The sequence below is a fragment of the Rousettus aegyptiacus genome, unplaced genomic scaffold (assembly GCF_014176215.1).
Source record: "Rousettus aegyptiacus isolate mRouAeg1 unplaced genomic scaffold, mRouAeg1.p scaffold_m13_p_13, whole genome shotgun sequence".
Lineage (NCBI taxonomy): Eukaryota > Metazoa > Chordata > Mammalia > Chiroptera > Pteropodidae > Rousettus > Rousettus aegyptiacus.
Window position 1 is genome coordinate 48,552,177 of NW_023416288.1, and position 15,971 is coordinate 48,568,147.

At 54.2% G+C, this 15,971-nt stretch overlaps 1 protein-coding gene across 5 annotated transcripts in view; it reads right to left on the reverse strand.

Moving 5' to 3' along the window:
• ACTR3B (actin related protein 3B) overlaps positions 1–15,971 on the reverse strand; it is a 42,757-nt gene that overhangs the window by 13,355 nt on the left and 13,431 nt on the right. For 3 of the 5 annotated variants that reach the window (XM_016163945.2, XM_016163949.2, XM_036230621.1), the window contains 7 exons: positions 12,330–12,454; positions 11,700–11,810; positions 6,539–6,634; positions 5,662–5,769; positions 2,592–2,735; positions 1,733–1,906; positions 282–374 (listed from right to left, as the gene is read on the reverse strand). In XM_016163945.2, coding sequence (XP_016019431.1) covers positions 282–374; positions 1,733–1,906; positions 2,592–2,735; positions 5,662–5,769; positions 6,539–6,634; positions 11,700–11,810; positions 12,330–12,454 — 851 coding nt within the window. Of the gene's footprint in view, positions 1–281; positions 375–1,732; positions 1,907–2,591; positions 2,736–5,661; positions 5,770–6,538; positions 6,635–7,458; positions 7,474–11,699; positions 11,811–12,329; positions 12,455–15,971 lie in introns of those variants that run through there. The other 2 variants (XM_016163948.2, XM_036230622.1) reach the window with 2 other exon arrangements.

Sequence of the window (15,971 nt, forward strand, 5' to 3'; positions counted from 1 at the left end):
AACTGACCCTATCAACGTGCACCGCACGAGACCAGCGGAGTTCAGGAAAGCATGGGAGGAAGAACCACCTTTACCTCTCGGTCAATACGTGCAGTTAAGACTGTCTGATTCAAACCACAGCTTGTCAGATAGCAATACTGAAGTACTCCTAGTTAGCTGAGTCCTAGTCCCAAACCTTCGAGCCGCCCCCACTCCAGGGAGAATGCCCTGCCATGGCGTGGGCCTCCACGAGCCCCGTGCCGGGGGCCGGGGGCCGCGGCGCTCGCCTGGGCGGCGCGTACCTTGTACAGCGGGCGACGCACGTCGATGGGGCAGTTCTGAATCACCTCGTCCACGACGTCCGAGATGGACTCCATGAAATCCGGGTTGGCGAACTAGATTGCAGTGAACGGAAAAGAAACACCGCGTTTCTCTCAGAGACAAAACAAGAACTTTTTCTAGAGTAACCAACAAGTCTAGAATGCGCTATCCCTTCAAAAACGTCACGTGGGAATGAACAATGTGTCACGTGAATCGCGTGTGGCGACGTGCGTGCAGCGACCGATGACGACGCGTCCTCTCGAGGGAGGAGACGAGAAGTGCGGGCTTAGTGGGAGGGAAACACCGGACAGTACCGAAGGCCGAGCGGCCCTGTGACAAGCGCGCGGGGCACCGCGCTGACGGGGCCCGGAAAAAGCGGGCGACGCGGAGCGGGCAGCGCCGTGGCCACGCGGTGAGCACGTCACTCGCGGGCGCCAGCGCCACAGATGCTGCTGGCCGGGTGTTCAAAAACCACCACGGCCAATGCGAGGTCACTGCACGGTGGCTTTAAAACGGAACCATCGACGTGCTGCCCTTCCCGTTACCGAGGAAACGGACTTGGGTTCGATTCTCTGAGCCAATGAGCGGAAGAATAAAGGAGTCAATTATATTTCCCTGAAATATGTTTTTAAAATCAAGAGAAACATTAATGTACAGCACGTCAAGAGAGAAGGACGGTGACTTCCAGCCGCTCACTGGATGTGGTCAGCTTTATGTCTATTTCAAATCAATGTCAAAGGCGCGTGTGAATGGGCGTATTCTATGTTACGTTAACACGCATTTTGTGCCATTTCCCTGTATGAAGTAGTTATACGCACATCTAAAAATAGGCAGTGTTTTGCAACCCACCTACTGAATATAAACTGAACCAGGCAGGAAAATATACCAAGCTATAAATAATTTGCATTTAAACCTGAGACTGTTGCCTCTTGATTACTGCTTCTAGCAAGGAACTGCCGTTTGTGACTGCCAGTCAAAATGCCGACAGCTGTGTTTCGGGAAGGCTCGTCCTCAGGGAAAGGCTCGTCCTCAGACGGACACTCTCACTAGAGGGCGGCTCGGGGGACAGCAGGACCGAGGGCCACGCCCCACACGCCGGGGTCAGGGAGGGCGTCGCTAAGGACGGAACGTGCGTCACCCCGCTTTCGCAGAGAAGCCGCGTGCGCCTGGCCCCTGAGGGCGGAGTCACGGCCCATTGCCTCCCTCCCCGCTCATGGCGCCGTCGGTTGCTAACTACCCACAGGTAAGCGAGTCTGGGAGAGGTGAGCAGACACGACCGATCGCGCAGACGAACCGCACCGGGGACTGCACCTATCGGTGCCCGTGCACACTCCGAGGCGGCCCACGCGCTCAGTGACCGCCCGAGAGTGGCCCGAACGCACACCGGGGGGCAGTATCGCTCCACGCACGCCGCATCCCGACGCACTCTCACCTCTGGGTGGAAGAAGATCTCAGGTCCCAGGAACCGCTCGTAGCCGATGTCTATGACGAACTTCTTCTGGTTGACTGCGTTGACCCCCGTGTACTGTTTGATCCACTTCCGGGGATCCACGTCATACTTGGCAAACTCCTTGACTATGTCGGGGCAGATGTAACAGTATTTCTCCTGCACACACACACACACACAGACGCCAGGCATTAACAAACGGCCCGAGCCTCGCCCCCCTGACAAAGGCCCAGCAGCACCAAGCATTAGGCACGGCCCGCCATGAGCCCTGCCCCCCGCCTCGGCCCCCGCGCGGACAGGCTGCCAGGCCCCGCATCCTGCCGTCTTTCATGAAAGACAGGCCCAACCGCACTGCGGTTTTGGACACGTAAATCTGCTCTCTTTCCAACTCAGCCACTAATCGCAGGCTCATTGTTTCAAATTTGCTGCCACGTTATCTGAAATGCTTCAAGGCGTCTACTAAGCACCTTGTCTCCATCTCCTCTCTCCTCGCTCCGCCCCTGGTACTCACTGCCGCCCGCCTCGGGGCCAGCAGACCTGCTCTGCAGCCCAACCCTGAACGCAGGAGACCGTGTCTGGACACCACGCCGCCGATTGCTGGTCCCGAGCCCCGCGCGGTCTGACCGCACCGGCTCCGCGGTGAACGAAACCCGCTCAGATCCCCGCCCGCTGGCTCCTGCGCTCCGGTGAGAGTCCACGGTAAACATGCAGGTGACGTGGCACGTTACGAAGTGGCAGGAGCCACGGAAAAAGGAAAAACCACACGCGGGGAGGACGGGGCTTGCTGACGTGCTCGCCCGGGCACCGCGACCAGCCTGCCCGGCCCCTTCCCGTCGGCTTTTACCTTAACGGCCTTTGCGGTCTCCAGGGACTGCTCGGGAGGGACGCCCACCTCCCGGTCCCTCAGCAGCTGCTGGATGAAGTACGTGATGTCTCTGCCCGCGATCGGGATGTGCTTGATGCAGCTGCCGATGACGTAGCCTTCCGCCTGCAGACACAGGGGCGGGGGGCCGGTGAGGGGCCCGGGGGTGGCACGGCCCCCAGGCGTGAAGAGCAGCACTCGGGGAACCCGCCCCGCCTAAGACGACCCGCTGCGACTGCTCCGCTGCGACCCGGAACGGCGCCTCCCGCAGGAAGGTGGCGAGAACGAGCCCGCTCGCTCCCGGCTGCAGCGGGGGACGCGGTCCCCTTCATGCCTCACCGGAAAGCAACGGGCCCTGTCTGCGAACTGTTAGACCACGCGTGAATCAAACCCTCTTCTATTTAAAAAGCAGCCATCTGGGTCGGGCCTGGTTAGGACTTGGATGGGAGGCCACCTATGACTGCCGGGCGCTGTCGGCGTTGGAAAAAAAAAAAAGTAGCCATTCGGTGCAGTTCGCAGGACTCGGCCAGACCTGGACTCAAAGCCGCACTTGCCGGCCGGGGGACCGTGGCGACTATGGGAGCGTCTCTCACCCTGCCCTCCGTCCAGCACGGGGGGAACAGCTGCGGGCCTCAGGACAGAGCTGACCACCCACGACCGGGGCAGCACGCGGCGTCTGCTGTCCTGAGAGCTGCACGCGTAAGGGACAAGGGACAGGCCTGGACTCTCCGCCCTCGGAGCCCGGTGTGGGCGGGAGGTCGGATCCCGAGCCACTGAAGCGCGTTTGCGGGGCCACGAAAGGGGCCAGGAGCTCACGCGCCACAGCTCGGCCCTGGCCCCTCGTCAGCATCCGCGAGTGTGGCCGGCCACGGGCGTGGGCACACGCCCAGCCTGCTCTACGGGCACCGACGGTCGGGTGGGCAACGCCCTGCCAGTTCCGGCCAGTAAAGAAGAGACTCCGGGTCCCACGTCACGGCCCGCGTGGGACAGGGGCGCGGCGCGGACCGCTGGCCGCCTCCTACAGCTGGATCCATTCTCATGGTCGCGACCACCAGCTACTGTCGTGAATCTCCAGGACGGGCTGCCGGGTCCCTCTCACATTTCCTGCCGCTGCACCCAGCTTCTGGGAGGGAGGGCAGATCGGCCCTTCCCACAGGGTCCGAGCTATTTGTAAAATACTAAGTCGGCCATAAAAGACATGCGCGAATTGAGACAGTAAAGACCAACTTACAGTCATGAGAGCACTAGCCCTCTAACAAGCTACTCGCAATGATCACACTCTATGCATCACATTCAACATTTCTAAAGTTAATTTAACCAGCGTTAAATAAGTATCAGCTTCACCGCAGCACTAAAAACATGAAAACCACCTGCAGGCCCGAGAGTAAAATAAATCAGTGAATTACGCTATACCCACGCGATGGGCTATTATGCACTGACTAAACATTGTTTCACAGAATAGTTAACCATACGAAAAAAAATCAGGGATTTATCATCACGCAAAATATAACTTCAGGATTATGCTATACAATTAGAATGCAGAATCAGACATGGGATGTTCCAGTTTTGCTTAAAGTGTGAACACGTGTGCGCCTCAGGGACGAGCTTGGAAGGCAGTACAACCAAAACATGATGTGCGTTTCTGGGTGAGTTTATGAGTCATTGTATTTTCTTCTTCACATTTCTCTGTTTTATCCAAACTTTGTACAAATGTCATTTTTATAATCAGAAAAAAACTGAACTAAGATACAAACAAAAATTTTAAAACAGCGTCCTCTGCGGACCCACGTGAAATTTGTTCACCCTTCTCCACTGGCCAGGACAGAAGGAAGCAGAGCCCACAGCCGCCCCCCGGACCCCCGTCTGCACACGGCCTTGGTGGCGTGACCTCAGGGAGAACACAGACGCCGGGATTTCCAGTCGGCGAGATGCGTCGGGTGGCACTGACCAGTCTCAGTGCTCCACAAACGGGTGCGTGCTCGGGACGGGCGCGAAGGAGCTCCCAGCACGAGCACGCCGTGCAGGGCGCCTTCCACCCGGCCGGCCCTCCTGTCCCCGTGCCAAGGGCGCCCAGGCGGGGGCCCAGGCGGCGGCTGGAGGCGCCCGGCTTTTTCCTCCCTCCCTGGTGACACACCAGCCGCTAATCCTCCCCTGCAGAGACGCCGACCTTTACGGATTAGAGCGTCCCTCTGGCTTCCTGAAACAGTGACTCTCTCTTCAGTTTAAGGAAACAAACTGTTTTAAAAAACCCTAGTTTGCATTTTAAAAAGCTATACATACCTGGGCCCTGTATCTGCAGAAAAGGGCTCGTCATATGTGTACGTAACCAGCAAGAGAGCAGCCTTGGGGGGAGCTGGGGACAGAGTGAGGCCCACACCGTCCACTGCACGCCCACGGTGGACGGTTCGAGTTATTTTCAAAACACCAATTTTAAACAATTCATGAGAGAGAGAGGGAAGGAGAAAGAGACAAGGAAGGGAGAGAGGGAGGGAGGGAGGGAAGGAATCAGATGCCTCTTAAAGCCCAAACTAGGAATCACTTCTCTAATATTTTGAAATTTAAAACCAAATAGTGACATCATTGCAGAGCACTCTGCAAGTCAAAATATATAATCAATCTCTCCTTCTTGGCCCTTAAAATAAATTTCTAAAAACCAGAAGCGTTTTCTCTAAAGCAGGAGCTGGTTAAAGCCATCCGCATCTCGTCGGGACACGGAGCTAGCCCTTCGGGTGGGCATGCACCACTCCTGTGACTCGAACGTCCTGAGTGAGGCTGCCCCCACCACGCAGGGCCTGAGCCAGGAGAGGGAGAGCCCGGGAGACCCCACTCGACTGCTGCCCTTCCAGCTGCAGACGCCGCCCCTGCGAATTCAAACCCCCCCAGGTGCTGGGCTGCTTTTTTTTTCACATACCTAGTTTAAAAAGTCATTACCTCTTCGATGCACAGCTATGACTTTAAAAGTGCCACTTTCCAGAAGGGCTTTTTCCTGTCATTTCTTCCCTTACCTCGAACCACGGGCCCTACAGAATGACGCGGTGAACAGTCTGCTTACCACTGGGATCGCGTGGGTGACCCCGTCCCCGCTGTCGATGACGGTCCCTGTCAACGTGCGCTCGCCGACTTGCCGCGACGTCCACGACGCGGCCAAGGCCAGCACCGCCTGGACGAGAGACACGGACACCATGAGCCGGGGGGCGGCCCCGCCGCGTTCTGCAGCCCATCCTCAGGCTCAGCCGGTAAGGCGCTTCTCGCTCAGCAAGTCTGAGTGGCGCCTTCCCTTCTTCATCTTCTCCCCCAAAACTCCAACCCAAGTTGGACGACATGAAAATTCTTAGCCTGGAGGAGTCCAGTTTCCAATAAAATAAATCAATTTTTTGCAAAGACAAGCCAGTGAGACAGGGACCTTACTACGGGATGAGAAGACTGATTTCTAATCCACTGGTTCCCAGTGTGGGGCCACGGTCGGGCTGCAATGAGCTCACTTGAGTTTTTAAGACGGATTACAAGGCCGCACACCCAGAAACTCTACGCTGGCAGCACTAGGACACTGTTTCTCAACCATGGGCAATTTTGCCCCCAAGGGGATACTGGGAAATGTCTGATGCCATTTTTACTGTCACACTTGGGAGAGGGGAGGCTGGCGGTGGTGCTTTTTCCGGTGGGTAGAAACCAGAGATGCTGCTGAACATCCGACAATGCACGGGATGGCCCCACCGCAGAGCACTGAGCTTGGAGAGCCTGGTCGAGATGAGTGGGCTGGGGGGTGTGTGTGTGTGTGTGCGCGCGCGCGCACACGCATGCACGCGTGTATTCTGAGGGACCGGAAGAGGAAGCACACACAGCGCGACCCACACCTGCAAGCCTTCAGACCCTTCCTTCCCCGTCAGACAGCTACGGCGTCCGGGACCCGCGCCAGCAGCCGATTTTACCTGGACTGCGATGTAGAGCCCGGGCACGTTAAATGACTCGAACATAATTTCTGCAAGATACTCTCTGTTTTCCGGCGTATTCAGTGGAGGTTCTGTCTGGAAGAAAAGTCACTACATCAGCGTTCGCCCGAGCTTCGTGTGATTCCATCAGGACCATGAAAAGTGACCCGGAGAGCACGTTAATCGGGCCTCTGCACAGCGCCCTAATTTTACAGAATGCACCCAGAGCTGAGGGTCTCAGAAGCTGTAAGATGGTAGAGACCTCCCTAAACACCCAGAACCAGTTATGGAAGGGGAAACTCCATCTTCGACAAAATACACTTGAACACCTGAAACTGACTCAGACCTGCAGCAAGTTGCCAGGGGCAACAGAAACTCGACCCAGGCGAGTCAGGGCGCCAAGAGAGCACCGTGGCCTCAGACCCCGGGGAGACGACAGAGTCGCCAAAGAGGAGCGAAGGCGACCGCCCAGCCCTTGCGTGGAGCAAGAAGCTTCCGCAAACCCTGCCTGCCGCGAGAGCACGGAAGACAAGGTCGACCGTCCTCGCCATCAGCTGCAGGGCAGAGAAGCCCAGGGCGGAAGCAGCTGCCCCCAGACACTGCCCCCGCCACCCCGGCCTGCGCTCACGCACCCGGCCGGCCCAGGAAGAACTCCCCTCATTCAGAGAAGAGGAAAGAGCTCAAAGAGACTGCCCAAGACCATACCGGAAAAAAAATAAAAGAAAAAGAGAGGAAGAGAGGAAAGTACTGGGAAAAACCAACGGCAGACAAAAGACTCAAAAGACCTAGGAAAATATAAAAACGAAGCAGCTAAAACTCATGGACATTTCAAAAAATTCAATGATCTATTTAATGACAATAACCATTATCTGATAGGAGGCAAGGACAGGATTCAAGAAAGATAAAAAGAGTAAATAAACCTGCGTTCTGTCACTCAGCAATATGCTGTGAATGTTTCCGTGTCAGTAAGCATGGCTATACCGCACACGTTTAAAGCTGCAAAAGAAAAAAAAAGAATAAGTAAAAACCCTGCGGGCCTTTTCCAGGAAAAGTGCACACGACCTTCGTTGTGGACTGAACTACGCCCCCAAGAACTCCTTGCTGGACCCCAGCCCCAAGGTGAGTGCGTGCAGAGATCGGCGTCAAGCGGCCAGCGACCGCCCAAGGTCTCCAGGGCGGGCGTGGCCAGCAGGCCCGCCGTCGGCGCAGGGAGGAGGCCACACGCGTGCTCGCGCGGTCTGAGAGCGGGATGGCCGCCGCAGGGGGCGGGGCACGGCGAGGAGAGAGGCCTCTGCGGACCCCGACCCCGTCCGCACCTCCACCTCAGACCCGAGGCCTCCAGAGCCCAGAACGCTCGCCTGCTGCTCGGGCCACCAGCCCGCGGTGCTGCGCGGCGGTGCATGCGCGGCCTGAGACACTGCGAGGCGGGAGGAGCCCGCACCGCCACCAGCTCCCTGCCTCTGACACCGGCCAACACCGGCCGCACGGGCCAGACTCACATTAAAGCCAGAGGGCGGGACCCAAGACGTCTACATCCCGCCTCACTGTCAATCAAGTATGTTGCAAAAACAAAGTCCATCTAAACATAGAAGAACTTGGAGAATTTGGTTTCCATGAACCCTGCATGAATTAGCAATTAGAAGATAAATTTTAGCCAAATAAGAATGCAGAAAATATAGCCAAAGAATTACAGTGAGCGATTAATCCATTTAAGATGGAAGATAAAAGATTTTTCTTTTCTGGGAATCATGGTCACAGACCAGGATGTAAATGTCATAAACGGAACCATCTCCCTCCCGGCGGCACACGGATGCAGACCGGAGCTGCGGGCGCCGACGTGTGGCCACGGGGCACCGTGAGGCGGAAGCCTGTGCTGACGGCAGCAGGGCGCAGACCCCCGATGCCGCCGGGAGCGGCCACGTCCGCACTGGCCTCCTGACTCTACGTTTACTTAAGAACAATAAACCCCTAACTAGGGTAAAGTTCTGTTTTTACACTTCTGTTACGTGCAACCACCCAATTCACCATCTGCGAAGGATTTACATTAAAACCTACACACTTCCCTTTAAGGAGCGTTTATAATATAATTAAGTTCTGGCGCTTGCGTCGGATTCAGCATTATTAAGAGCATATCCCGATGGGCCTGAGAACCATAATCATAAATCCATTTCTTCCTCAACCCTCCATTTCTTCTATGTTTACCACCAGTAATTGTTCCTTTAGGAGACCAATTTAAACAAAAGTTTCCCAAACCATTATTTATAACAGGCTCTAAATTGGAGGTATCGAGTTCTACTTTTTTTTAATACTAAAGCATATGATTAAAAGATCACATAAATGCAAGCTGCGTAAACATTTTTATTCATAACGATGGTAAAATATCATCTGGTATTGATTCAGCGATGAATAAGCCATAAAAACTGATCCACGTTTCGGGATAAAGATAGCAAACTGAACACTTGTACCTAATGTGGCCCCGCCCCACCCCCTCTGTAACTACAGTAAAGGAACCTTCTTAACACGTAAGTCCTCACGGAAGGGAGAACAGGGAGGGGCGACCGCGCGCTGGACGCTGGGAAGCACGCGGGCCAGGAGCTGGCGGGAGGCCGCCGGGCCGGACAGCGCGGGCCCCGACCGTCCGCGACCGGGGACGGCGCCATCACGAAGGCTCGTGCTGCGCGCCCAGGGGCGGCCACCTTACTGGCAAACACTGCTTCCGATGAGTCTGGGAGGCTATTCCGGAGAGATGAGCACTGAGCAGACTGAGAACAGAGCTGTGCCCTCGCCGAGGTGAACGGGTCACCCAATCCACCGAGGACCCGAAGGGAACCAAACGACGAAGGGAGGGGCGTTCGTCCTCGTCCCCCCTCTCCCTCTGGCTCTCCCCCCGCCCCTGGGGCTGGGACGTCCCTCTTTCTTGCTCCTGGACATCGAAGGTCCTAGTTTCTGGGCCTCCTTGAGCAACATGTGCTGTTTGCTCTTTCTTGCTTGATTTACACTCAAAAAGTTAACAAATCGCTCTTGAAGTCATAACTCGATTTCCACTGAAGAAGGGAACTCCTAAATCACCAACTCTGTCCTCTGGGCAGTGCGTCCTGGAGAAGCGTGGGGTCCCACCTGCCCTCCTGCTCGGTCCTCACAACCAGCGTGCGCCAAGTCTCTGAAACTTCTCGAAAACCATGAGCCGTAACGAGCTCGCCACGTGCACCCCGCATGTCCAGATGTCCGGTCGCAGCGGCCAGACAGAACACTGCAGGCCACTGAGGGGCCTAGAATCCACGACTTGCAGGCTCTGCACGAGGAGCCCCGTCTGTGTGCGGTCCAGCGACATCTCCGGCTGTGGACCCCACCTGCGCCCCTCCTCCGCCCTTTCCAGTGCGTGATGACTAAGGACATAAACCCGGAAGGCCTTTCTCCATCACATCCTCACACCGCAGAATGGACGGCTTGTGGAAGTCAAAGCACGGTATATGAAACAACATTTTCTTATCTTTGCTTTAATAAACTCGATTATTTTTTAACATTCCTTGCAGATACTCATTTTTGGCAAACGGACTTCAGCTTTTCCATATTCACACCAAACACTTCCAATTCCTTCCTGGCAAGAGGTTGTATCTTCCAGACTCCGTATGCCAGCTAAATCAGGAAAAGAGATTTCAGGAAGGTTTCCTGTGGGCTGCGTCCCGGCGGTGCGCGCTGGCTCCACAGGCCCGAGAGCTGGCGTCCCTCCAAGTGGAGCAGGAGAGCGAGCTCGCGGCACAGTCGGCGGAGCAGACAGAAGGACGTGGCTGGGTACGGAGCCCGCTCCCAAGATCCTGTCCGACAGGTAGCTCTGTGTGCTGGGGAAGGAAGAACGCCAAGTGTGACAGGTGGGCATCTGCGACTTGTTTTGGCTACAAAGGCAAAGCCACTCAGACACACTGTCGGTTTCCCGGCTCCATTATTTTACATAAACCACTGTCGACGCACAGGAGAAAACACACACAGCGCTCTGTGAGGCACGGTCCTCGTACTTGGCGCTTCCTGCTTGCGAAGACACAGGCAGAAAAAAAGACCGGAGCGCTGTCAAGGACTTGCTTTACTAGACATTAAACATACAGATACCAGCGTTGCCATAGCCTTGTAGGTAACATATTTACTCCAGATAATTTTAAAGAACACTCCACATTTAGCATTAGAAAGAATTACGCAACTGGATGTGGCGGGGACCGTTTTACAGTGTGTTTGTGTGGAAAAAATCCAGAACTAACTTGTGTAGGTTTTAATACACAGCTTATGTTACAGGCAGTTGTTCTCTACAAAGCAAGCGTTTTGTCCACGGAATTAATTCTAACTTAAAAAGAGCGTCTGATAGAAGAAAACACATCGTAAAGGGCAGAACGATCAGAGCAGATTCCACAACCGAGACACAGTCCTTCTCGCCCTCTGCGATGCCCACTCTGTCTGCACGGGGTTACGCAGCATAACCAGGGCCCGCAACTCAGCTCGTTTACCTCGGTAAGACCAACACCCAGGCAAAATAACCTCTCGATCTGCTTCCTGTGCTAGTAAGCAAATCCACTGTCACCAGTGATCTCAGGGGCGTGGAAGCCCAGGGCCAGGTTCCTGCCCAAACCTGTGCCTCCCTGCACTCCCCGCGTGCCCTTGCTGCTGGAGGCCAGTTTAGGGTCTGACCCTCCAGGCCAGGTGATCGATGGCCCCTGCCCAGCCCCTGGGGGAGAGTCACCACTCGACCTGCCGGCAGCTCCGCTGACCAGAGACCGGGTCAGGCACGGGCACCGGGCGAATCTGCTGGGGAGGTTTCCGGGAATCTTCGCGCTTCTCCCTCCGAATGCAAATACACCCGGAGGTGACAGAGCCCTGGCGGCCACCCGGGGCCCGAGGGAACCAACGCGAGACGCCGTGCTGGCGCCCAGGCCGGCGCTGGCCTGCGGTCCAGCTTCCGTGACGCGGCCCAGAACGCACGAGGCGGCCTCCCTAGACACCAGCCCCTTCCGGTGTGGGACATCTTTGCCGAGCCTCCTGCCCTCTGCCCCAAGAGCACCTGGTCACACGAACGGCTGCGGCAGGAATGCAAAGCGCCCAGAGGAGCGCGCCCGGAGCGTAAAGTCCCAGCAGTGAGGAATTCACAGGGATGCGCTCCTCCCGGACTGCCACTCACCATCAGGAAATAGTGATCCTCAGGCTCCGCTCGGAGATACTTAAAGATCACCTGCTCCATGAACCGCTCCATGAGGTCCCAGTCCTCGATGATCCCATGTCGTATTGGCCACTGAGGCAAGAGAAAGCAGACGCGTCAGCAGGTGCAGGCGGCCAGGGGGACCCAGGCCGGGCCCACGGGGGCTGCGAGACGGGGGCGGGGGGCTGCGCTGCAGGAGGGTCGGGGGTGCTAACAGCAGAGAGGGGGCGCCCGCGACAGAGTCGGAGCGCGGCTTCCGCTCTGCTCGGCCCAGTTCTCAGCACAGAGGCCGAGGCCCGGCGACCGATGGCGACGGCGGCTGACCCAGCACGGCGCCAGCGGCCGGAGCCGCGGCTGACTCAGGTTGGGGCTCAGCTCGTGTCCAGTGAACCCGCGGGCGGCTCCCCACACCTGCCGGGCACACCGCCCTGCGCCCTGGGCTCGGTGACTTCACGGGACCCCCCACCGCGAAAGCACCACTTCCAGCGGCGGCAACAGGCCTCTTGCCCCCGCGAGGAAAGCGCCCGCGGCCCCCGCTTCCCAGCGACGAGCCCTCCGCCTCCCGCCACCCCCTCCCAGCCACTCGCCGGGACGCGAGTCCCCCGAGCCCACCTTGGTGGCATAGGTGGGCTTATCCACAGCCTCGTCCCCGATGAAGAAGTCCAGGTCGTCGACGCCCCTGAGCACTCTCCGCTGGGCTCGGTCGACGACCTTGGCCGACTCTCTGATGGCAATACCTTCCAAAAGAAAGCGCGGGGTCCGCCATCACCGGCCACGCTCATTCGAATGGCCAAGAAAAGACAACACAAGTAAACTTCCAGCGTCACGGCTGTGTCTGGGGTCGAGAGCGCTCACGAAAAAGATGCTTATTGATGGGCATATGAAATAGTACAGAGGCCAGCCGTACTGAGCACCGTCTTCGTACAGCACGAGAAACGTGGCTCATCTGCTTTCAGTACTGACAGAAGCTGCACAGTAACTTCTGTTCCATCTGAGAAAAATTCCACAAGACAGCACACGAAATGCTCTCGGGGTGCATACCAACGGGTCCCCAATTTTAAAATACAACACAGAGGGAGACACAATTAAAAATACAGTACAGAAGGAGAGTTAACTAAAAAATAATGCCTGGACACTCTTTAGCCACTTTAATAAAACTGCACCAGGGAAATGTAAAATGTATTTTCAGTCCTGTTACAGAAAAAAAAACTGACTTCCCATGAAAAACTAGGAGGCTGCTGGCTAATATCTGTTGGAATAAACAGTAAACAACTGTATTATGTAAAAATATTGTTTTCTGATACATTATTTTAATAAGTGTTTATTAACCTTGATATCTAGGAATATACTTAGTAAATAATTACATAAAACTTCACTCCAAAATTTATCGTCTAATAAAATGCAAAAAATTTGCAGATTTGATTTTCCATTTAAATTCCTAACCCGTCACAGTCTGAATTCCCCTAAACTCACCTTCGTCAACTTTATTTTATAACAAATAACTGATCATGCATAATAATTTTCAAAAGCAGATCAGCTGAAGTCCCCGGCTTATGACAGATGGAGAACAGCGACACAGCTGTAAGAGTGAAGTGAACCTGCTTCTCAGCAAGGCGTCCGCGGCGCCCCACAGCGCACCGCGGAGCCCCGGCGCAGGCGTCCACGGGGAAAACGAGAAGCGCTCGCAGGACGCGAAGATGTAGGGGACAAGGACGGAAACAGACAGTGGAACCGCCGCTTCGGCGCTCCGACTGGTAGCAAGCGCGCGGCGTCCCCGCGCCACGGAGCGCCACGGAGGACCACGGAGGACCACGGGGCGCCACGGAGGACCACGGAGGACCACGGAGCGCCACGGAGCGCCACGGAGGACCACGGAGGACCACGGGGCGCCACTGAGCGCCACGGAGGACCACGGAGCGCCACGGAGGACCATGGAGCACCACCAAGTGCCACAGAGGACCACAGAGCGCCACGGAGGACCACCCAGCACCACGGCACCGGGAAATGGCGCGCGCACCTCTCCGCGCACCTGCCATCCACGCAGAGCACCTTGGACGCGACGCACAGGAACCAAAAGCCACCGCCGCCACGGAAAAAGGGAAATGCTCCCGCGGTTTCCGAAAAACCCGAAGCGCCGACCTGCCGCGCACTCCGGCACCTGCTGCGGTTACTCCCCCGAGAAATGAAAACTGACGTGCACACAAAAACCTGTTCCGAGAGCTCGCAACAGCTTTACCCGCAACAGCTAGAAGCCGGAAATAACCAAGATGCCCCTCGACAGACGAAGGTTTCAGCCAACTGTGACACGTCCATAAGCTGCACTACTACTCGCAGTACACAGGAGCGGTCTGTCCACACGGGCCACAGCGCGCCGAGGGGAAACCCGTCTCACACGGCACATGCTGCATGATTCCGCTCACACAGCATTATCGGAACACGACTATGGTGCTGGAAAGGGGCAGGAACGGGGGAGGGGAGTAAATGTAATTATAAAGAAGTGGCACGGGAGACACCTTTGTGGCGATGACATACTTCTGCATCTCGACTGCAGAGGTGGTTAGAGGAATCTACGCCGGAACCAAATGAACTCTGACTGCGGACACTGCGCCGACGGGGCTCCCCGGCTCTGACGCTGTGCTCTACGTGACCACGTGCGGTGCAGCAACTTCCTGGGAAGCCATGATTATTTCAGAATAAGGTATTTCAAACACAAAACAGTTTGCGAGTGACTTAAACAAATTTAAAAATAAAACGCCTCAATTATCTGTGATGATGAATCGAAACAAACAAGATTAAACTTTAAATAAATAACAATGTAAATGTTCTGCAGATTAAAGAAAAAATGGGTATAGAATGTGTGTCGCCAGAAGAGACGGACCATTTCCCAAATGCTAACCACTCGACGGAGGGCAGATGTAAGAAAGATTATCAGGGAGAGCATCTGTGAGGAAAAGTGCATCTAACGATTTAGATGCAAGTTCTGTAGCTAAAGAACTCCTGCTACAGCAGTTGACAATGGTAATTTAAAAATATATATATATAGTGTATTTCCCAAGTGAATATCATATATTTTACTAAATCCTCAAGGAAAAATTCCTAACATATAAACTGTTCAAGAGAATATAAAAAGAAAGCTAACGAACTTGTTTTATAAAGCCAGTATAATTTTGACATATGAACCAGACGAAAACAAGAAAAATTATAGACCAATCTCACATTTGAACATTGACGTGAAAAATAAATATTTACAAAGAAATTCCTAAACTCCAAAATTAATGTTTGCAAATACAATTCGGCATGTACTACTTGGTATTTCATAACCAGGAAGGGTTTATCTCAAGAATGAAATAAAGGGCTGTTCAATATTTGAAAATAATCAACAAAATTCATCATATTAGGACCTTAAATGTCCAAACTCATATGATCGTCTCAACAGATACACAAAATCTGAAATGTCAATATCCATTCATGATCTAATAAAAAATAAAAACAAAAAAGCTCCTAGTAAACTAGGGATGGAAGGCCACTGTAGTCATTCAAAAGGTGTTTCCACACGGACCCACAGCAACCACCAGCAAGATGCTAAGCCAGCATCCCCAAAGTCAGAAAGACAAAGGCACCTGCTACCTCCCGTCCTAGTCACTGTGGTAGGGGTTCTATCCAGAACAGTAAGACCAAGAAAAACATGTAGTAGTAGGATTGGAAGAGACAAAGAACTATTATTGGCAGTTAATACGATACTCTGCATAGAAAGCTAAAAAAATTTGCAGGCTAGTAGATCGGATCGGACAGGTCAGAGATGTTGCTGGATTCAAAACAACTTAAAAACTCAGCAGCATTTCTCCCATATGCTGGCAGCAGCAAATTAGAATAGTTAATTCAAAAAAAAAAAATCACAACAGCAACAAAAAAACATAAAGGTACCTAAAAATAAATCTAGCAGAAGTGTTATGAGCTTTTTGAAGAGTATTATAAAACATTACTGAAAAACATGAGACAGGAATGAACAATAAAACATATACCATATTCATGAATAGGAACATTCAATTCATAAAGATGTCAAATTTTTCCCAAAATAACCTACAAATTTAATGTGTCTCTAATCAAAACCCCATTATAATTTTTCACAGGCGTTTTACACCGATTCCGAAATGTATAAAAGTAAGGGCGTTCTGAGAAAGGAAGGAGGAGGATCAAGCCACACGCTAAAGCAACAGTATTTACGATGGTGCGGGCGGAGATGGAGATGGCAAA